At 38.0% G+C, this 23,788-nt stretch overlaps 1 protein-coding gene across 1 annotated transcript in view; it reads left to right on the top strand.

Moving 5' to 3' along the window:
* The window catches only part of DPYD (dihydropyrimidine dehydrogenase), a 1,478,957-nt gene that overhangs the window by 1,237,759 nt on the left and 217,410 nt on the right, over positions 1–23,788 (top strand). Inside the window, exon 24 of the mRNA XM_006831042.1 lies at positions 11,315–11,494. Within this exon, the coding sequence (XP_006831105.1) occupies positions 11,315–11,494 (180 nt within the window). The remainder of the gene's footprint in view (positions 1–11,314; positions 11,495–23,788) is intronic.

A 23,788-nucleotide genomic window follows, 5' to 3' on the forward strand; every position in this document is an offset into this window, starting at 1 on the left:
CCTAGTGGTTCATTAAAAACAAAAAAGGAACTATTGATAACTTTGTAAAGAATGGGTATTCTAGAAAACTTAATTGTGTTCATGAGGAACCTGTACATTGACCAAGAGGCAGTCATTTGAATAGAATGAGCATATGATCAATGGTTAAAATCAGAAATGGAGTGTGCTCAGGGTTTTATCCTTCCACCATACTTATCCAGTCTGTATGCTGAGCAAAAAATCTGAGAAGTTGGATCATATGAAGAAGAATGTGGCATTAGGATTGGAGGACGACTTATTAACAACCTGTGATATATAGATAAAACAACCTTGCTTGCTATAAGTGAAGAGGACTTGATACTTACTGATGAAGATCAAACGCTACAGCCTTTAGTATAGATTGCTCTTCAATATAAAAAGAACAAAAGGTCTCACAACTGGACTAATAAACAACATCCTGATAAATGTAGAAAAAATTTTAATTGTCAAAGACTTCAATTTGCTTGAATCCACAATTGATGCTCATAGAAGAGAAATTAAATGACCTATAGCATTCACAAATTTACTACAAAAGACCTGTTTAAAGTACAAAGATGTAAGTTTGAGGACTGAGGTGTGCCTGACCCAAGCCATGGTATTTTCAGTTGCCTTATATGCATGTTGTCAATAAATAAGGAAGACTGAAGAAGAATTGATGCATTTGAATTATGGTGCTGATGAAGAATATTGAAAGTATCATGGACTTCTGAATGAAGAACAAATATATCTTGAAAGAAGTATAGCCATAATGCATCTCATAATCAAGGATGGCAAGACTTTGTCTCTTGTACTTTGAACATATTATCAGGAGTCCAGGGAAAAGGAAGGATGTAATGCTTGGAAAAGAGGAGGGTCAGCCAAAAAGAGGAAGACCCCCAACAAGATGAATTGGCACAGCAACAGCAACAATGGGCTCAAACATAACAAAAATTATAAAGATAGGATAGGTTAGGACAACATTTTGTTTTCCTGTGCCTAGGGTTGCTATGAGGCAGAACTGACTTGAAGACATGTTAACACCAACAATTCGTGTCCTGGTGATTTATTCAAATTGTGCAATTTGTTTTTGTTACCAACCTAGTTTACTAAGTTTTAGCCACTATTTTAAGTATTAAATAATCTTTTCTTTTATTATCCTATGTGCTAAGTATTGAATCTCCATATTTAAGTGAAGAAAGTTGCTCAGACTATACAGCTAACTTGAGGCTTGAAGTGAATTATGCCAGAGTTTTAAATGCGTGCTTCTAACATCCAGGCTATATTACTTAATGCCATAAAGACCGATAGAGTTTATTTTAACAATAGCATTTCAATTCCCTAAATTTTCCAGTTTTGAAGTCAGAATATTACTTTCCCTCCTGCCTAATTCATAGGTTTATTCTGAGTATTAAAAGTAATAATGCATGTAAAGGAGACTTTCAAAAATGTAAATCACCATAAACAGGCAACTTACTATTAATGTGGTTAATCTCTTTTAATGAGAAAGACATAGCACTCTAAAACCTTCTAGGCATTTGTACAGTGGCCATGCATAGATAAACTTCAATATAATGCACCTAATGTGAAAATTCAGGGCACTATGTCAGACCTCTTGGGGAGACTATTCAGTAGCAATGGGAGCTTTATTGCACACCTCAAATCGTGCTGCACAGGGGGCCACCACCTATTCAACTTCTGCATAAGGCTGGTCCTGCTGAGAATCGAGAGGTCCCTATTTAAAACAGCTCACTACAAGGATAGTCACACTTATAGAAATAATTAATGGTGGCAATGATCCTTGTAATGGCACCTGATGCCCTGCTGCGAAGAAAGATAAACCAGCCTTCACCATAAAGAACTTACAAATTATACTAAGCAAACATGTTAACAGCTATTAAGAGTCATAATCAGAGCTGTTAAACAAACAATTAAGAGATGTCATATAAAATGCACCTATTTAGGAATAGCAGCTACATGTTTGGAGTTTTAAAAAGCTGGAGATGAAGTCCACAGTGGAGAGTAAAGTTTAGACAACAACAGGCATCTTTCTGCATCATTCCATTTTCTCAACATTAAATCCCAAGGAAAAATGTCTTGCTCCCAATGATGTACTTGCATCCTAAAATTTGTTTTTCATCTTGTTACAATTTAATCGGAAAACTAGTCTTATGTCATCAAATGTGACTTTTTATTATAAACAGTGCCTGTTTGTAATGGCCTTGAAAATGTTGATATATTCTAATAGTAAAAAGCAAGAAGAATTTGTTTGTTTAGAAGAAATTTTCTTTACTTACAATGTTTCATGTTAAAGTGAGAGTCAACCCTGACCATGTGTGCTTAGTCACAAGCAACCCTGACCTTGCTGTTCTTAGTGCATCAAGTAGCCTCATCATCACCTGGGAACCTGTTAGCAATGCAGGATCTTGGACTCCATTCTAAACCAACAGAATCAGAATCTTCATATTAATAAAATCACTTGATGATTTATGTACATATTAAATTTGAGACTAAAATATAAATGTACAATGTTTCTATCATTAGTTGGTCTATCAGCAAAATTTATAGACTTAATTTTATTGGAAAGTAAAAATTAGATTGTCCACTTTAGGAAGGTACATAAATACTGTGGCATTTGCCAAATCATTAAGCATATCTGAAGTGGCCACCTCTAGAACCTATGTTAAGGGTGGCTGTTCCTTGGAAATTCTATACAGGGTCGCTATGAGTTGGAACTGATTCAACGGCACCAAATAATGGCAAGCATAGTACAATATGCCAGCCATTGCTCAATTGCCATCTTATACTCTGTCCACCTTCTTCAGGTTTTGTGTTCCCTTCGTATATAAAAATCAGTGACTGTCAAGTTGACTTAGACTCATGGAGACCCTGACAATGAGATTAGAACAGTAGGATGTTTCATGGCTGATCTTTCAAAAGTAACTCACCAGACCTTTCTTTTAAGGTATCTCTGCCTGGCCTGAAACCTCCAGCTTTTGGGTTAGTAGCTGATCCCATTACCCATTTGCACCACTTAGGGATGCCCCTTCATGTACAGTTCCCAATTATGTGGAACACTAACACTATAAAGAGTGTAGGAGATCATGTAAAATAAGGAATATTAGTCTTAAGTCCAACTATATTCTTTCCTACTTAAAATATACCAAGTCCACATTTTGATCACTTCTGCATTCTTTAGCTGAGTCTACGATATAAATTGAGCCAGACTGTAGATTAAAAGAATTAGTGGCCTTTGTGTCTTTTCACTAAAAATGCTGAGAGGACTAGAATTAATCTTTCTTATTTATACCTTTGGGATGTGACAAATGCACAGTTGCTTTGGCCTTTCTTTCATTAGGCAATTTATTAACTTTCTTACAGGTTTGGGCCCCTGGCGACTTCCAGTTGCATTGTGTTGATGCAGATCATACCTCTTTTCTCAGGACACTCAAGGATACACACTTTTGTTGTGGTCACATTGTCCTCCCAAGTGGTTCTCTAAGGCAGAGTAGTTTTTTACATATTCTCCCAGGCCCATTCACTCTGAATCAATATACCAAGGAGCTCCAAAAAGTTTGTGGGACATGGAATTAAAAAATCATGGAATTTTCTATTATCTTTTTGAAGCTTCCTCATACTATTGGCAGCATATTCATCTGTGCCCTATCTTCACAGCACAAAAACCGAAAACAAGCATGTTATCTTTGATTCTGACTTATATGGACCTAGAGGACACAGTAGAACTGTAATATTTATATCAGGAAGCAGAGTGCCCCATCTTATCCCATGGAGTTGCTAGTGAGTTTGAACTTCCAGCCTTTCAGTTAGCAACTGAGCGCTAAACAACTGCACCACCAGGGAAGTGCCAGTAATTAATGCTGGCTGTCTCCTCGTTGATGTCAGATCGATCTTGACTGAAAGCAAAGAATACCAGAAAAATGTTTAACTGTGCTTTATTGACTTTTGGATTATGAAAATTATGGATAATACTGTGAAGAATGGAAATTCCAAAACATGAGGAACGTGTGCATAGACCAAGAAGCAGTCATTGAAACAGAACAAGGGGACATTTGTTGTCAGGTGCCATTGAGTCAGTCCCAATGCATAGCAACCTGTGATAGGCATCTGTGATGTGCAGATGACACAGCTTTGCTTGCTAAAAGTGAAGAGGACTTGAAATACTTTCTGAAGATGATCAGTGTGGATTACACCTTAACATAAAGAAAACAAAAATCCTTACAACTGGACTGCTAAGCATCATCATGTAAACATAGAAAAGATTGAAGTTATCAATGATTTAATTTTACTTGGATTTATAGTCAACACTTAATGGAAGCAGCAGTTAAGAAATCAAAAAATATATTGCACTGAGAAAAGCTTATTCAAAAGACCTCTTTAAAGTGTTAAAAGAACAAATATGTCACTTTGAGGACTAAGGTATGCCTGATTCAAGTCATGGTGTTTTCAATCTCCTCATAAGCAAGTGAAAACTGGACAGTGAATAAGGAAGACTGGAGAAGAATTGATACTTTTGAATTGTGGTGTTGGTGAAGAATATCGACTATACTATTGACTGTCAAAAGAATGAACAAATCTGTCTTGGAAGTACAAGCAAGAATGCTCTTTGAAGTGAGGATATTAAGACTTTATCTTATGTACTTGTGACATGTTGCGAGAAAGGACCAATCCTTGGAGAAGGACACCAGGCTTGATAAAGTAGAAAGTCAGCATATGGCAGGAAGACCTTTAAGGAGATGGACTGTCACAATGATTACAACTATCAATTTAAACACAGCAACTATTTTGAGGATGGTACAGGGCTGGGGAGTGCTTCTTTCTGCTGTACAACTAACTATGAGCTGGAACAACATGTATACCTTGTAGAGTATTTCTCGATTCCTTTTAGCAGCAGGTTTTCACAACAATCATGAACATCCCTTAAAGTGCATAACACGATCTGATTCTCAAAATCTTATGTTAATATGATGATCTATTTTAAGATGATAGTAAAAGCTAGAATCTCACAGTGAACAAAGAGGATTAAGTAAAGCATCAGTTGACTTTTACAGTTTTCTTTTTTTAAATCCTGGGCAGGAAATTATAATGATGTTCTTTATAATTGTTCTGAAAAAAAAAAAACCAAAACCATCAACTCAAAGGAAGTTATAACAGGCCTAATTAATGCTCAAATTGTTCCTCCTGAGAAACAGATTTTTTATGTAATGTAAATGGGCTTCACAGGAAATATTCTTGTTCTTGTTCATGCTCTTTCCTACAGATTATTAACAAAAAGCACTTCAAAATAGGAAATGAAGGTTTTTGTGTTTCTGCTTTTGGTTTTGTACTACACAAATAAGAAGGTAAATAAAATACAAGAAAACTGATGGTTTTGTTTATTTAGCTGTCATTGTTAGGTGCCATCAAGTTGGTACCAACTCATAGCGATCTTATGCACAGCAGAACGAAACACTGCCCAAGCCTGGGCCAATCTCACTATTGTTGCCACACTTGAGTCCACCGATGCTGCCACTTGGCCAATTCATCTCATTGGGGGTCCTCCTCTTTTTCTCTGACCCTCTACTTTACCAAACATGATATCCTCCTTCAACAACTGGTCCCTCCTGATAATATGTCCAAAGCATGAGAGACGAAGTTTGTCCATCTTGGCCTCTAAGGAGCACGCTGGCTGCACTTCTACCAAAACGGATGTATTGGTTCTTTTGGCATCCCATGGCATTTTCAGTGTTCTCCTCCAACACCATAACTCAATGGCATCAATTATACAGTCTTCCTTATTCACTGTCCAGCTTTCTGTTTAAATAATAGTTATGTGTGGATTTAAGATATTTTCATTTTAAACATATGTTTGATTCATGGAATGGTTGAAGACAAATGTAATTTTAGATATATTAAAACACTTTCCCTTTTCAAAATCCATACCTACTCACACTAGTCTCCATGGTCATGAATCCTGTTATGCCACTGTCCTAACCATGTAACTTGGAGTATTTAACTTTTATAAAACTCAGTTTCTTTCATTTGTAAAATAGAATTGAAACTAAAACATACATCTTCTGAGAATCAAATGAGATAATATATTTTAAATGTGTTTAGTAGAATCATCTTTAAAAAGAATTCAAAACATGTTAGATATTAGATTGCTTTGTTTAATTTTTCATTCATAGAAGTGCCAAAGTTGACAAAAATTTAATGTAGAATAGTCATTCTGTTGTATTCTGAAATGTACAATGCCCATATATCTCTAAAACATAGCCACTTTTATCGTTTGAATGATAAAGTAGAGTGCACCAAGATTCATTGTAGCATTATTCACAATAGCCGAAAGGTGGAAACAATCCAAATATCCATTAAGAAATGAATGGATAAACAAAATGTAACATATGCACACAATGGAGTATTGTTTAGCCATAGAGAGAAATGAAGTTCTGATATATGCTATGGTATAGATAAACCACGAAACAAATATTATATGATCCCTCTCATTTGAAATATATAGAATAGGCAAATACATAAAGACAGAAAGTGTATAAGTGATTATCATGGGCTGGAGGGAAAGGGAATTACGGAATTTTTGCTTAATGGATGCAGACTGAGTTTTTGCTTGGGGTGATTGAAAGAGAGATTTGGGAAATCAGTAGGATGGTTGACCAACATTGTATACATCCATGACTCTACTGAGCTGTGGAGTTCTAGTGTGGCGATCTAGGAGAAGTACAGAATCACAAGGTTGGTTTGAACTGCAAGATCAGTCAGTGACTTAAACCCACCAGTCCTTCCTTGGAAACCCTACACAGGGTCACTATGAGTCAGAACTGATTCAACAGCACTTAACAACGACACTGAACTGTACACTTAAATAATTGGCTTAATTTTATGTTAAATATATTTTATGATGGTAATTTTTTAAAAGAAAATGAAATAGTAAAACCCTTGTGCTTAAACTCCTAAGTCCCCTGTTCATCTCACTGCAGTCTAACTTCTAGCAAGAGCAGTTACTCTGTTTCCATATCTCCAGTTCCTAGCTCTTCCTTCCCCCAGCCCACCCCAAAAGGTCTGTCGACTATAGTAGGGCTTCTCGCACTGTAAATGCAAAAGTCTTTCTTGTTTCTAAATCCAATGATCACTTTTCAGCTGTGAGCTACTGAAATTTCTTCAACATTTAACATCTTCTTTGATGCTCTGTTGGTAATCTGCTTAGTTTTTCCATGACCTTCTTTTGTCTTCCCTTTCAATGCTGGTGGTCCCAGAATTCCACACTTGAGCTTCTTTCAAACACACACCATAGAATCTCTTGGAGTTCTGGTGTGGCACTGAGGGTTAAACACACTGGACTGCCAGGTCAATTTGAATCGCAAGGTCAGCAGTTCAAGTTCCACAGCCATGACTTGGAAACCCTACACAGGGTCTATGATTTGGAACAACAATAACAATGGAGTCTCTTACTGTGGAATTTACTACCACTTATAGCTAAAAAAATCGGAGGTATATATTTTTTCTGTACTGTCTGCCTCTATCAACTTCACCTCCATTCAGTAACTTTTTAGTGTATTTTCAATAAATTCTCTCAATCGATGCTTACTGAGCAACAACTAGATACCAGGGAATAGGCTAGGCAAGAGGATTCCAATAAAATTTGCTTACTCAAGAGGCTTTAAGGGGCCTGGAAATATCATCAGATTCATTCTCCGATTATTATTAGGTATTTTCTTCATTTTCATTCACCTGAGACTTATTTTTTCATTATTGATTGGCAATTATTGGTGTGATGTTGTAGGAGAAGTACTGGATTTCTAACTGTAAGGTCAGGGGTTCAAACCAACCAGCCACTACTTGGCTCTATGCAGGGTGGCTATGAGTCAAAATTGACACTTAACAACAATAGGAATGAACAGGCACTCTCATATATGCTAGGTATTTGATGTTTGAGGAAATGTGTTACAAATTAATTTTGTTCTGCTTAGTTTTGACTATTTGGTTTGTTGCTTCTTAGAATTAATTTAGAAAGTAGAGGGGGAGGGATGCAGAATTAAAAATTGTAAATTTTGAATTTGAAGTGATATTGGGCCATCTGAGTGAAGTTGTTCTACTGGTAATTGTACATGTGGCTCCACAGTCTGCATCTGGTATCAGAACTGAAGAGGTATATTTGAATGTAATAAACATGGAACTGCTTATGGAACTACACATTCTTTAAATTCTAACTCGTCTTAGTTAGCTAATGCTGCTATAACAGAAATACTAAAAGTGAAGGACTTTAACAACCAGAATTTTTTTTTTCTCATAGCTTGTTGTTGCTATTGTTAAGTGCCTTCGAGTCAGTTCTGACTCATAGCAACCTTGTATAGGGTTTCCGAGGAGCCCTAGTGGTTGGTTTGAACTACTGACCTTGTAGTTAGCAGCACACTGCTTATCCTACAGTGCTACACCAGGACTCATAGTTTAAGAGGCTAGAAATCCAAATTCAGAGTGCTGGCTCTAGGAAAACTCTTTCCCTTTGTCAGCTCTGTACAAAGGTTCTTATCTCCTTTCAGCATCTGTAGGGCCAATATTCCTTGGCGACAATCTGCCTCTGCCCTGGATCTAGGATCTTCTTAGTGCAGGGACCCCAGGTGCAAAGGATGCACTCTACTGCCAGCTCTTCTATTTTGGTGGTAGTAGTTGTTGTTGTTAAGTGCCATTGAGCTGGTTCCGGCTCATAACAATCCTGTATAGGTTTCCAAGGAGTGGCTGGTAAACTTAAATGGCCAACCTTATGGTTCAATCTGACCTTGCATTGACCTACATTAACCTACAATGCCACACCAGGACTGCATTAACCTACAATGCCACACCGGGACTCCTGTCTAGGTCTGCTAGCTTCTCTCTCCTTTTATGTCTTAAAAGAGATTGACTGAAGATACAACCTAATCCTGTAGATTGCATCCGGCCTCATTAACATCATAGAAGTGTGGATTTATAACACAGGGAGGATAATTGCATCCAATTAGAACTGATCATATGAAATCACAATCATGGGGTAATCAGATTAGATTTTATTGTGGAGGTGAAAACTATATTTTAACCGCTAAACTACTGAGAATCATGGCCCAGCCAAGCTGACCCAAAATCTTAACTGTCACATAACTCAACTCTGAGCTACAAATGTAGAATATCAAGTATAGTTTTATTGGAAGAATCCTAAATTCTCTGATTTAACGTAAGCTCTAGAAATTTATCACTATTTTCTGACATATATTCATTCAAATTTAAAAGTGTCTGATACACTCTCTCTGAATTATCCATTCATTAATAATATTTATTGAGGACAGAATCCATGACTAACATTTGGCTTGTCATTGGAGATACTGTGTGATCAAGATAAATATGTGTTCTGCCCTCCTGACATTTCAGTCTAATTCAGGAGAGAGCTGTCAATCAAATAATCATACAATAACTATAATTAAAAGATACTACATGTAAAAGAAGAGTGCTGGTGTGGCACTATCGATTAAAGCACTGGACCACAACGTCAGTTTGAACCCTAAGATTGGTAGTTCAAACTCAGCAGCCACTCCTCAAAAACCCTATACAGGGTTGCTATAAGTCAGAACCAACTCCATGGCACTTTATAACAACAACAACAACAACAACATGTGTAAAATAAGTCTCTATCCTAGTCTGGGTTCTTGAAGACCTACATGTAGGAGTGGTATGGCTGAGCACTTGAAGACTGAAAACTGGGTAAAAATTACTTAGGTTTAGAGGGAATTGGCCTTGAAAGCAGTAAAAAGGACAAGGGGAAAGATGTTAAGGGGAGAAAAAAAAAATCTTGTCCAATGTGAGGAAAACCTGAATGCTGGAACATAGTGAACAAAAAGGAAAATATAGCAGATGAGTGTATAAGTGTCAGGCAGGGGTAAATGAGGTTGAGTGAACTGGATGGGATGAACATTTATTGCATCACAATTTAACTGCCTCCACTGCCAAGGACTAAGGAGCTCTGTTGGTGTAGTGGTTACAAATCGAGCTGTGAACCGTAAGGTCAGCAGTTCACAACTACCAGCTGTTCTGCAGGAGAAAGATGAAGCTTTCTACTCCTGTAAAGATTTACAGCCTTGGAAACCCTGTACAGGGTTGCTATGGGTCGGAATCAACTCAACAGCATTTAACAACAATAGCTGCCAAGGACTGCTTTCCGTCATAACATGCTCATTCAGTAACACTGAATGTGACTCCATGACAGTGGAATCTATTGGGTTTAAGTTTTTAAGTCTTCATTTTTGTTAGGTGTCTGGGATTCAGCCTCTGATTCACAGAAACCCTATGCACAACAGACTGAAACACTGCCCGGTCCTATGCCAAGCTCACAATCATTGTTATGTTTGAGCCCATTGCTGCTGCCATGTGCCAGTCCATCTTGTTGGAGGCCTTCCTCTTTTTTGCTGGACTTTATCAAGCATGATGTCCTTCTCCAGCGACTGGTCCCACCTGACAAAGTGGCCTAAGTATGAGATACGAAGTCTCGCTGTCCTGGATTTTAAAGAGCATTTTGGCTGTACTTCTTCCAACACTGATTTGTTTGTTATTGTAGTAGTCCATGGTACTTTTACTTTTCTTCTCTAACACCATAACTCAAATGCATCAATTCTTCTATGGTCTTCTTTATTCATTGTCCAGCTTTCACATGCATATAAAGCTATTTAAAATACCATGACTTGGGTCAGGCACACCTTAGTCCACACACTGACATTTTTGCTTTTGAACACTTTAAAGAGGTCTTGTGCAGCAAATTTGCCTAATACACTATGTGGTTTGATTTCTTAACTGTTTTCTCTAGAAATGTTGATAGTGGCTCTAAGCAAAGTGAAGTCTTTGACAATTTCAATCATTTCTCCATTTATTGTGATGTTATTTTGGTCCAGTGGTGAGGATTTTTGTTTTCATTTTCAGTAAGCAAGTCTGTATCATCTGCATATATCTATATCATGGGTTGTTAAGGAGACTTCCTCCAGCCCTGAAGCCACATTCTTCTTCATATAACCTAGCTTCTCAGTTTATTTGCTCAGGCTACAGATTAAATAAGTATGGTAAAGAGTAAAATACACTGAACATATTTTTGGTGTAAAACTTGGTACAATTTAGCATACATACATCATCACACCAAGCTTAGTACATTTTAGCAGTGTACCAAGCATCACCAAGCAATGTACCAATCACCCCCAAAAGCTTCCCCTTACCCAATACCCCACCATCTTGGTTGAGTAAATGTTGGAGAATTAATCTTGGTCATATGTTTGCTTAGTTGCTCCATCTTTTCTAGGTCTGCAGCGCTGTTCAGAATCAGGATTTCACTGTCATCAAAGACTACTGCACTGGCCTCAAAGCCCTGCTTTATCTGAAAAGCATTGAAGAACTGCAGGACTGGGATGGACAGAGTCCAACCACGGAGCGTCACCAGAAAGGGAAACCAGTTCCACGTATTGCTGAACTCACTGGAAAGGTATATGCTCACCTCTCCTCTGTTATTCCCAGGAAATGTACCCTGTCCACTATTATCCCAGGTATTGCTTGCTCACTCACAGTGCTCACTGGCAGAGGAAACACAGTGTTGTTGGGTTTGATTTCTACAGAAGAGTCATTCTGAAGGATGTTTGATTACCACCATATGGTGGGTCTGTGAGTTACATTTTTATAAAACCAATATAACATGGGTCATAAAAAAAAAAAAAAAACAACAACGAATTTTTGCGAAAAAGAAAAAAGATTGAAGTGTATAGTGTAAAGTACCTCCAAGTTCTTGCTTGCTGTGGTGATGACAGGCATGCTTTTCAGTGGGAGGCTGGAGATTTCTTTATTCTCTAACAAGCTCTGGAAATTATAACATTACCTTTCTATTTTCAAGACAATCAAATCACTGGAGTCCTGAATAATATGATGATGGTTTTAAAATTAAATTCTCATCAGTATCTTTTGTAACTGCCTCTGCTATGTGGTTAAACCTGGACTCAAAGGTTATGTCCCAACTTTCTCACTAACTGCTATTTTGAGAGAAATATACACTATATTTACATTTTGTATAATACAGTGATTTTAGCAACCCCTTTCTAAAACAACATTCAGCATTTTGCCTTTGTATTTCCTTTGTATTGTTCTAAATAGACAACCATTGTCAGAAGACATTTCTGAGTCTTGAAAGAGGGGAGGAAAAAATTACAATTCTTAGTCTTGTCACCACATCAATAATTAACTTTAAAAAGAGAGAGAGAGGGAGAAAGGCAGTATAAAAAGATTCTTTTAGGAAGCATTTAATAATTCAAATGAATCTTAACTTGAAACAGGTCACATGAAAAAGAATGGAAAACAAAAACCCTGAGTATTCTTCATTGGATGGCTGGATTAGGGACTCAGAAAGAATAAGAGAAACATCATATACCTGACTTTCATTTGACTGCATGTAGTGGAAAATATCATTGTCCTTTTACTAGCAAAGTAAAGGCTTCCTGAAGAATAATGTGTATGACTGTAGGTCCAGTAATGAAAAACAAAAGGAGAAAGAAATCAAATCTTTCAGTGTGGGTTCCAGGAAAATATGATGAATGACTCCAGGAGTGGCAATCAAACAGAAAGGCTGGGTGACATTAATATTTATAATATTGTAATTAGCAAGACTGTGCTTAAGCAGCATTATTACTCTAACTAATCATATTATCATAAACTGAATCTGCAGTATTTAGACAGTGAGTGGTCTTGCCTTTATCAATGGCCATCAATATTCAAAGGTTTATCATAACTAAAAAAAATCATTAATGACTTTACACTCTTTTCATGTAAATACCTCAAGGACATTGTTTATAACATGATAGGGATTGTCTCAGATTTGGGTGGTTGTCATGTGAGCTGAAATTTAAGTGGCTGCAGTGCACTGGGCTGTTTTGTCTTAAAGGAACTTTCCCATTAATTTCTGAAAACTTTGTGTACATCAAATATTTTTGCTTTGTTGATTTATGAAAAATAAGATGCAAAAGGGAAGCCACAAGGTGGAAGCAGGATAACTTTGGTTGAAAGTAAGGCTGATGATCTTGTCTGTTTACCTTTACCCAATTCATAGTAAAAAGTTAAAAAAAAAAACAAATAAAAGTATTTTATAAATGATAAGCTTCAAAAAAAAAAAACCAAACATATAATCAAATAAAAGACAGATAGTAAAGGGGATACGCGTGTTAACGACATAAATGGAAATTGATTTTCAGATACTTTGAATCTGGATACAGACTTTTCTTTACTTTGATTGGTGCAGTCAGCCCAGTCTTTACCATAATCATAAGTGAAATTGTCAGCATTATCATTAAAAAACAAAACAGACTCTGCCCATGTGATTGTATTAGTGATTCATTTTTCAAGCTAAGTTCAGGAAGGAGCAGATGGTCTGGTAATAGATCTGTGCTCCTGGATTCTCTAGTGCTGACTGACATGACTAAAACAATAGATGAATATCCCCTTCAGGTTAATATCCCTAATAGTGAATCAAAGCACTCTTGATCCAAGGTACAGGTGGCTTCCTAATTGTTCCTTCTGACTGTCACTGTTGCATATGTGTGTGTATCTTTGAAAACAACTCATGTTCTCATTAGCTAAATAATAAGATACTTGTCTTTATAGTTCTTATATGCTGTATTAAAAATAAGAGCTGATGGACTCCCTCTTTACAATGACTATATCAACACATGCCTAGTCCCTTTACATAGCCTAGAGGTATTTGGAAAGGCCAATTATTATTCGGTCTTTTGCTTACACAATTGAGCTTTAAAAAGTTTGTGGGAAAATAGAATAAAAAAATACTGTCATTTTTCCGTAAACTTTTTGAAGCCTCCTTGTAGTTCAGGCTAGATTATTCACAAGAAACATTCAGAAGAAGCAATTATGATGCATGTTACAAGATGTTGAGAAAATGAAACTCTTGATATGGAAACAAAGATTTGGATAAATTATTCACTTAATCCTTTTCGTAAGAGTGTATTTAATATATTCTTCCTGTCCTTTGTAAAATAAAAAAAGCTGCCTGATAGTGTAACAGTTAAGCCTTGGCTGCTAAATGAAAGGCCAGTGGTTTGAACCCACCAGCCACGCTGAGGGAGAAAAGACCTGGAAATCAGCTGGCATCGAGATTACAACCTAGGAAACCCTATTGTTTTGTTGTTGTTGTTGTTATGTGCCATCGAGTTGGTCCCGAGTCATACGTACCATGTATAGGATTCCCCAGGAGTGACTGGTGAGTTTAACCATTGGCCTCATGTTTCGAACTGACCTTGTGGTCGAGTGCTTATCCTACAATGCCATGTGGAACAATTATTCTGTCCTATGGTGTTGGTGTGAGTCAGAATCGATTTGATGGCATTCAACAACAGCAGCACTATGGTTACCTTATTTATTGATTGAATTTCCCAATATTTCTTCAGATGGCTTCAGAAGGAAAAGAAATTGGACAATTGAAGTTTGCTCTGATTTGATGGTACAAGTAGGCTAAATCCGTGCCTACAAGAATAAGAGCAAATCTCATAGGAAGAGCAAACAATAGTTTTGTAAAACCACAAAAGTGTTGATTTCTAATTACTGGGACATTAGTTGACACTGTAGGAAAAGCACTGGACTACTAAGCACAAGGTCAGCAGTTCAAATGTACTAGCTTCTCCTTGGGAGAAAGATCATAAGGCTTTATAGTCTCAGAAACCCTGTGTCCTGTAGGGTTGCTGTGGTTCAGAACTGACTTGATGAGAGTGGGCTTGGTTTGGCTTTTACTTAAGAATCAGGTGACATGCTTGTGAAAAATATAGATTCCCCAGGAACCATCTGTGAAGACACTGATTCGAAAGGTCATACGTAGGTCCAGGAATCTGTGTGTTCACCTCATGATTATAATGCAGTGATCTAGAGCACACACTATGAAGGATTGAGGAAGGAAATCATAGTAGAAAAGTCAAAGAAAAAGAAGTTACCAGTGAGCAGATTGTAAGCATATCTTCATGTATGTGTCTTGCTGCTGCTGCTGCTGCTACTACTGCATACGATTTACTTGATTCCAGCTCACAGCCACCCTGTATAGGGTTTCCAAGCCTAGAGATATGTATGGGCACAAAAAGCCTCATCTTTCTCCTGCAGAGCAACTGGTGGATTCTAACTGCTGACCTGTGGTTAGTAGTCCAATGTGTTACCCACTACGTTACCAGGGCTCCTTGATGTAGATGACTTCTTGTTGTTAAGTGCCTCCAAGTTGCATCTAACCCATAGGGACACTGGTTAGAGTTTCTGAAGAGTGGCTGCTAAGTTCAAACTGCCGACCTTGCGGTTCAGACTCACCTTGCAGCCCAGTGCCTTATCCCACAGCATCGCACCAGGACTCTAATGTAGGTGCTTAGCAATGCATAATTTCGAGCTGGAAGAAAAATGAAAAAAACAGAGTAGCAGGGTTGGATATTCAGAGGGCACCTTACTGGGTTCTAAATGACCAGAATATCAAAATAGCCAATGAGGAGCCGGAGTCAGAGAATTGTGTCCCAGTTGGATCAAAGCCATATAAGCAAGAACTGTGGCAATCAAGATTTTTCTATCAAAGACATTCTATCCCAAGTCTGCACAGACAGTCAACACTGAGGAAACCTGTAAGGATGAGGAAGCAGAAGGCTGTACAGTAGTATCATTATAAAAGAAGAACCTCAGTAGTAAAACAGCCTGTTATTTAAAACTCAGTTACCTAAATGTCTCCTTTTTCTTTCTGAGAAACTAGTATATAAACATGAACAGTCTCAGAAACCCTACACAGAGCCCATAAGAGTCTGAACCAACTTGACAGCACTTAACAACAGTAACAACAAAAGATGACATGCGGACGTATGGGAGAGTGCAGTAGTTACCAGCAAACTTCAGAGCAAAACTGCCAGATTTAAGTGATGCTTCATTACTTAGACAGTTAGTTAATCTCTCTAAACCTCTTTCTAAGACTGTAAAATATAATGAGTCAGAATACAGGCCCAGAATCTCTCAACCAACAATTCTGAAATCCAGAAAAGCCACAAAACCAAATGTTTTCTCATTACTCATTTGGCAACAAAGCTCACCTGAAATGATGTGAGGCTATTTATAATTTGTATTTATTCCTCTTAGAGTGAATGTTTATTGTTGTTATTGTTGTTGTTAAGTGCTGTCAAGTTGATTCTGACTCATAGTGACCCTGTATAGAGCTTCCAAAAAAGGGTTGATGTATCTGCACCAATTATCTTGCAGTTCTAACCAAATTTCAGTCCAGTGCTTATCCTCCAGCACCACACCAGGACTCCAGAGTGAAAATTTACTGTATTTCAATATTCACTGCACCAACACAGACATTTGGTTCTGGGGTGCTACCCAGAACCTTGCTGGAGTCCTGGTGTGGCACTGTAGGACATATACTGGACTGCATCTGCAAGGTAGTGGTTCAAATCCACCAGACGCTCTTCAGAAACCCTATAGAGGATTGCTATGAGTTGGAACCAACTCGATGGCACCAAACAACAACCCCACCCCTTGCTATGGAGGTTATGTGAAATGTGGAACATGTACCATACTTTTCTAAAATCCCAAATAAAAACAATGCTAAAATCTGATATACATCTGGCACCAGTGGTTATAGATAACAGATTATATGGTAATAGTCCAGTGCTTATAAGATAAAAATATAACTGTTTGTAATTGCAAAAATATTTTTGTTTGGAAATTCTGTTTTAGGACTGGGAACAAAGTATATATTTTAATGATATTGGAAAATAAATATTTATATTTGCCATTTTTAATTTTGAAAAATAAGAATTGTGTTTAGGGTTTTTTGCTTGAGAAACAAAACAAGTTATAAATGCCGATGTTAGTATAGAGCATTTTGCAAAGAAGGTAATGTCTTCAATATTCTGTGCTTGGTGTAAGTTTGGAACTCCTAAACTAGAACCTTTGCTAGGAAAACAGCTTAGATAAAAAAAAACTGCATATTACTGCATATTGTACATACTTCTTTACATGGTGTCCCTACACCTGGAATGTCTCTCCAGTTGATTTAAGGGAAATGCTCAAGCATCACCTTCTCTTTTAATGATTCCCTGACTTGTAAAACAAAATTAATTTCTGCTTTCCTTCCTGAATCCCAATTGCAGCAGGTATCGTGAAGCATTTGATTTGTACCATGTCTATTTCCTTGACTGGTCAGTAAGTTCCTACTTATTTCATTCACTTGTTGCAACTCCTCAGACATCCATTGATGCATAGTAAAGACTTAGTAAATGTTGGTTGACTATGTGAAGGAATGAATGACTAAATGAATGTTCTAAGACCCTAGTTAAGTGCTGGTATTCAGAATCAGTAACCATTATTGTTGTTAAGTGCAATAGAGTCAGTTCTGACTCATAGCGACCTGTATAGGGTTACTGAGGAGTAGCTGGTGAATTTGAACCACTGACCTTGTGGTTAATAGTCCAGTGCTTATCCTATAGAGCCATTCCAGGACTCCTAGTAGTCATTAGTAGTCATTAATAATCATTAAGCTTATTCAAAACATTCATTTTTCTATTACATCAGAAGTGAAAATAATTTGAAAAAAAAGAGAATTTTTTTTTTTTTTTACTTTAAATATTCTGTTTGTGTATGAATATAGTTTACTAAGATGATATGGGAAACAACCAAAGGGTAAAAATAGGAGGTAGGCAGGTGAATACCCTCTAGTCCTCCTTGGTAGGCAAATGAATCTAGAAAATACATTTTTTGAGAGCCTATATCACGTATCTCTGGTAGCGTAGTGGTTATGAATCGGGCTGCGAACCTTAACAAGCCGCTTCGCGGGAGAAAGATGAGGCTTTCTACTCCCGTCAAGATTTGCAGTCTTGGAAACCCTGTACAGGGTCACTATGGATCGGAATCGACTCGACGACACTTAACAACAACAACAATATCACATATTGTGTTCCTAACACGTCTACCATGTAGTAGCAACAGCATGGTAGCTGAATTATTAAATAAATATATAGATCAATCCTTCATTCATTTTTTTTTTTTAAACTGGTGAAGTTTTTTCTTAAATCCACAGAAGTAAAAACCATATTGTGAAGGGCTGGGGTTGGGGAGGGGGGTGGGCAGGGCCACCAGGGAGTGGAAGCCAGACCACCAGGAGGCAGGGGAGAGGAAAGAAACAGGTTAAAGCAGACCCAGACCAGGCTGGCCATGGGGGTGCCAACCTCAGAGGCCATCACTGGGGCATCCGGGGCCCCCAAGCCAGCACCAGGCAGGCTCAGCGGTGGGGGCTCAACCAGCACAGCTGAGAACTTTGTGTCCCCAAAAGCTTCATTCATGCGCATCTTGAAAAAGCACTGAAGGACGATGATGGACTGCACATCCGCCTTGTCCTCTGTCAGCTTATTGAACTGTTTAAACATGTGGCCCACGTCCTGGGCAAACTGCTGCAGGGAGCTGTAGGGTGGTGACAGCTTCTCTTGTAGGCTCTCTTAGGTGAGAGCGTGGGTCACCGCCCGCCTCCGGGCCACATGGAACCCTCCTCGCACACTCGTAGGCCTCCCTGGGGGATCAGACCCTGCTTGCCTGGAGGCTTTTCCCACCTCCAGGTTGGCTGTATCTCAACCCTCGGTTCGTTCACAGGCAATTCAGAGATCCGTGGGACCCGCCAGCCTAAGTGTGCTCACCTTTAAAATCCAAGCATCACCAACAAAACTTCCATCATGGTTGATGAGCTTTCATTCTACCGAGTTCCAGAAGATCAATCTAAGTATGTGGAGGAGCCAAGAACCCTACTTGAGGAAAACATTTCACAGCTCCAACACTTTTGCGAGCCATATACAAGTTGGTGTCAGGAAAAGCACTTCTACACTTAGCCCAAGATGTAGAGTATTGCTCAGTGGAGAGTAGACAGCAATGAATATCTCAAAAATGCACCTCCTGGATTTTTCCCAAGACTCGCTGTTATTGGGTTTGCTGGCCTTGTTGGACTGCTTTTCTCTAGAGGCTCAAAAATCAAGAAGTTGGTATATCCACTTGGTTTCATGGGAATAGCTGCCTCTGTGTATTATCCACAACAAGGCATCAGCTTTGCCCGTGTCAGTGGCGGAATATTATATATGAATGGGGTTTGCAAGGATACATAGTTGTAGAAGATTTGTGGAAGAACTTTCAAAAGCCAGGAAATGTGAAGAACCCACATGAAAATAAGTAGTATACGCCTTGCTCTGATCATTTTAATTAGTTATAGGTAAACATTGGAAACTCCATACAGTAAGTCAGTATTTCTACAGAAAAATGGCAGAGTCATTTCACGTTTGTGAATTCTTCTATGTCCTTCCTCTTCCTCCGGGAAAACTGGATCACTTTCAGTTCTCCTATAGCCCTTTGTTCCTATAGCTAGCATTGCACTTCCCACATTATGTTTTCTTTTTATAAAAACCACATCATCTCTTTGTTAGTCTTCCTGTCCATCTCTCAGCTCACTATGATCATCTTGAAATCATATCTGATTTATACTTGATTTTTCAAGCACCTAGGACAATGTTATATGTTTATAGAATTCAATTATACAAACTGTCTCTGGTGTCCTTACATATCAAGAAAAAATAAACTCAATTTATAACTAAAATTCTAGCTAGGCACTTTCAGGAACAGCAGTCGTTTTAGAAGAAAACAATAAACATGCCAAATTATTTTCAGTAGGTATTAAAATATGATAAAATATGTATCAGTGATATATTAGCAATTTAACATAATCTATACTCATTAAAAAGCTTTCACTAGACAATCAATTACTTATATGCAAGTTCAGACGGAAGCTGAAATAAATTAGAACAAGTCCACAAGAGGCAAAATATGACCTTTAACACATCCCACCTGAACGTAGGGATCATCTCAAGAACAGATTTGATGCATTAGACACTAATGACCTAAAACCAAAAGAGTTGTGGGGTGCCAACAAGAACACCACATAAAGAAAGCTAAAGGTCATTAAGAAGAAAAGAAAGATGGAAAATAACAAAATGGATGTCTGAGAGACTGTTAAACTTGCTCCCTAGTATAGAGATACTAAATCAAATGGAAGAAATGAGGAGTTAAAAGAGCTAAACAGAAAATTTCAAAGGGCAGCTTGAGAAGACAAAGTCAAGTATCGTAATGAAATGTGCAAAAACCTGAAGTTAGAAAACCATGAGTGAAAAACATGCTCAGCATTTCTCAATATTAAAAAAACTGAAGAAAAATTCAAGCCTTGAATTGTAATATTGAAAGATTTCATGGGCAAGATATTGAATGATGCAGAAAGCATCCAAAGAAGATGGAAGGAATAAAAAGTCAATGGTCAATGGTCAATGATTTTTAAGGTTGTAATTCTTTAGCGTAGTGGCTACAAATCGGGCTGCGAACCTTAAGGTCAGCGGTTCGAAACTACCAGCCTCTACGCGGGAGAAAGATGAAGCTTTCTACTCCCGTAAAGATTTACATTCTCGGAAACCCTGTACAGGGTCGCTATGGGTCGAAACCGACTCGACGGCACTTAACAACAACAACAACAACAATTCTTTATAGAAACAGAAAGCCTCATCTTTCTCCTGCAGAGAGGCTGGTCAATTTGAAACAATGTCCCTGCAGTTATCGGCCTATAATGCTTAGCCCACAATGCCACCAGGGCTCGAATGTAGATGTTCAGCTATGTATTTGTTATGTAACACAGAGAACAAAGCAATGTTTAAAGAAGAATATATAAAATCAACAGCATGACCACTAGAAAAACAAGACAATGTAATTTCCTGTCCATCACAATTTTAAAAGTTTTGTATCTTCCATGTTATCTGGCCTCAAGTAGAGTTAATATGCTTTTTATTTTTTTTAAACTGAAGGTATAATTTACATAGAGAAAAATTCTAAGATTTAAATAGACCATTTGAAAAAGTTTTTTTGCTTTTTTGTTTGTTTTTAAATGTTTTCTTGTGAATTACATAATAGTTTACACGGGAGAACATTAACTTTACCTTCATCCTATCTTATATCAATTCATTGCCATGGTTACAATCCCCTCCATGCATCATCAGCCAACCAAAGGATATACCCAGCAAGCCTGCCCCCCTTGTCATCAGCACACAGCCCCTCTCCCTCTCTGGGTCTAGAGTCACCATCCATTTCATCTCTCCACGTCATTGTCTCTGCCTCCATCTCTGGCATCACTGTTTATCTGGGTAGGGTCCCACACTCCACTCTTCTGCCTGGATAGTCCCAGGGACCTCCGTTCCTGGACTGCAAAGTCAGCCACTCTCCTCCATTTGCTATAAAATGTCTATCTTTACATTTCCAACCCTCTCAGTGAGTCCTGATAGTAATTATTCACTATTGTACCACATGAGTGGTATCCCCATCTCCTTTCATCAGCCCCGGCCAGACTGACTGGATACTACTCAGTGGAGATTCTACCTTCCTCCATGCCCTCTGGATCTAGGCTCCCTCTTGAAAGCTTGTAGCCAGTCACTTCTTACTTTTGTAGCCTTCCTATCTTGGGTAGCCAATGTCCAACTTGTCAATCCCTGTCTACTGTGTGTATCAAGGGGGTGGGAATGATCCTCGCTGTAAAGATTTGTTTCCTCTTTTGAGCTACTGCATCCATAGATGTAGGTCAAGTTCATCAAATTGTATCAGATTACTCTTTTTTTTCCCCCTTCTTTCTTCTTCTAGTTGAGCTTGATCATCCAGCCATTGAAGCCAGGTCAAGTGGGTATTATCTGCAAGTGTGTTCTTGTGCATATACCCTCTCTTCTTATCAGCTGGATGCTACATTCTCCAATCTGGTCCTCTGTGGCTATGTCACTGACTCTGGGCCCAACAATTTGAAAAGTTTTGACAATGCATACACCATGGAACTCTTATTTCCAGCAAAATAATGAATGTTACTAACACCTCAGATTATTCTCTTAAGACCTTTCCAGTCATTTTATATTCCCTTCCTACTACCACCAGAAGCACTTGTTATTCTGATTTATAGGTGTGGCTCTGTGGGATAATGCACTGGACAGCAAGGTCCATTTGAACCGCAAGGCTGGCGGTTCAAATTCATCAACTGCTCCTCAGAAACCCTATACGTGGCCACTATGAGTTGGAACTGACTTGATGGCACTTAACAGCAACAACAACTTCACCATAGATGAGTTTTTCCATGTTAAGAAAACTCATATAGATGGAATTTCACTACAAATCAGAATTGACTTGATGGCACTTCACAAGTACATTTAGTTTTGTGAGGGAGTTTTCCAAAGTGGTTGTACCAGTTAATAAGAAATTATGTAGTTTACTGTTTCATTGTTGCTGGGAATATAAATAGCAAAACACAGACCAATTCAAGTTTCAATATGTACAATTCAGTGATATTCATATGTTATCCAAGTTCTGCAACCATTCTTGTCCTTCTTATTCTGAGTTGTTCCTCCATTAACCTAAAACTCAACTCTCCCTAAGTTCCTCTCTCATTTTTCCAGTTGCTGTTGTCTTATATAAATAGTTTATATTGTTGTTAACATTATTATTGGTTGCCTTTGAATTGACTCCGACTCATAACAACCCCTATGTACAAGAGAATGAAACACTGCTCCAGTTGTCCACCATCCTCATAATTGTTGTTAGGGCTAAGCCTGTTGCTGCTGCCATTTTGTCATCCAACTCCTTGGGGGTCTTCCTCTTTTTCTATGATTCTTCCCTTTGCCAAACATATTGTTCCTGTTCAGGGAATGGTGCTTCCTGACAACATGTCAGTTTATGAGAAATGAAGTGTCATCATCCTGACTTCCAAAGAGCATTCCAGCTGTACATCCTCCAAGATAGATTTGTTTACTCTTCTGGCAGTTCAGATCCAAGAAAATTTAAGTCTTTGAAAATTTCAACCCTATTTCTATTTATCATGATGCCATTTATAGATCCAGTTTTGAGGATTTTTGTTTCATTTACATTGAGGCACAATGCATACTGAGGGTTGTAGTCTTTGATCTTCATCAGTAAAAATTTTAAGTGGTCTTCCCTTCCAGTAAGCAAGATAGTATCATCTGCATATACAACAGGTTGTTAATGAGTCTTCCTCCAATCCTAATGCCAAATTCTTCTTTATATAATTGAACTTCTCAGACTGTTTGCTCAACATACAGATTGAATAGATAGGTTGAAAGGATACGACCATGATGCATACCTTTCCTGATTTGAAGCCATTACGTATCCCTTTTTTCTGTTCTAAAGACTGTCTCTTGATCTACATACAGTTTCTTCATGAACACAATAAAGTGTTCTGGAATACCCATTCTTTGCAATATTATCTATAGTTTCTCATGATCCACACAATCGAAAGCCTTTGCATAGTCAATAAAGCACAAGTAACCTTCTTTCTACAGTTCTCTGCTTTCAGTCAAGATCCACCTGATGTCAGCAATGATATTCCTCATTTCACAACCTCTTCTGAATCCTGCTTGAATTTCTGACAGTTCATTGTCAATGTACTGTTGCAACCATTTTTTAATATTCTTCAGCAGAAATGTACTTCCATATGATATTAATGATACTGTTAGATTATTTCCATTTTCTGTTGGTTCACCTCTCTTTGGAATGGGCACAAACACAGAACCTGTCCAGTCGGTTAGCCACATAACTGTCTGACAAATTTCTTGGCATATGTGAGTGCCTCCAGTGCTACAATAGTTTGCTGAAAGATTTCAACTTGTATTCCATCAATATCTGAAGCTTTGTTTTCCAGCAATGCCTG

This window comes from Chrysochloris asiatica, unplaced genomic scaffold (genome assembly GCF_000296735.1).
Source record: "Chrysochloris asiatica unplaced genomic scaffold, ChrAsi1.0 scaffold00002, whole genome shotgun sequence".
NCBI lineage: Eukaryota > Metazoa > Chordata > Mammalia > Afrosoricida > Chrysochloridae > Chrysochloris > Chrysochloris asiatica.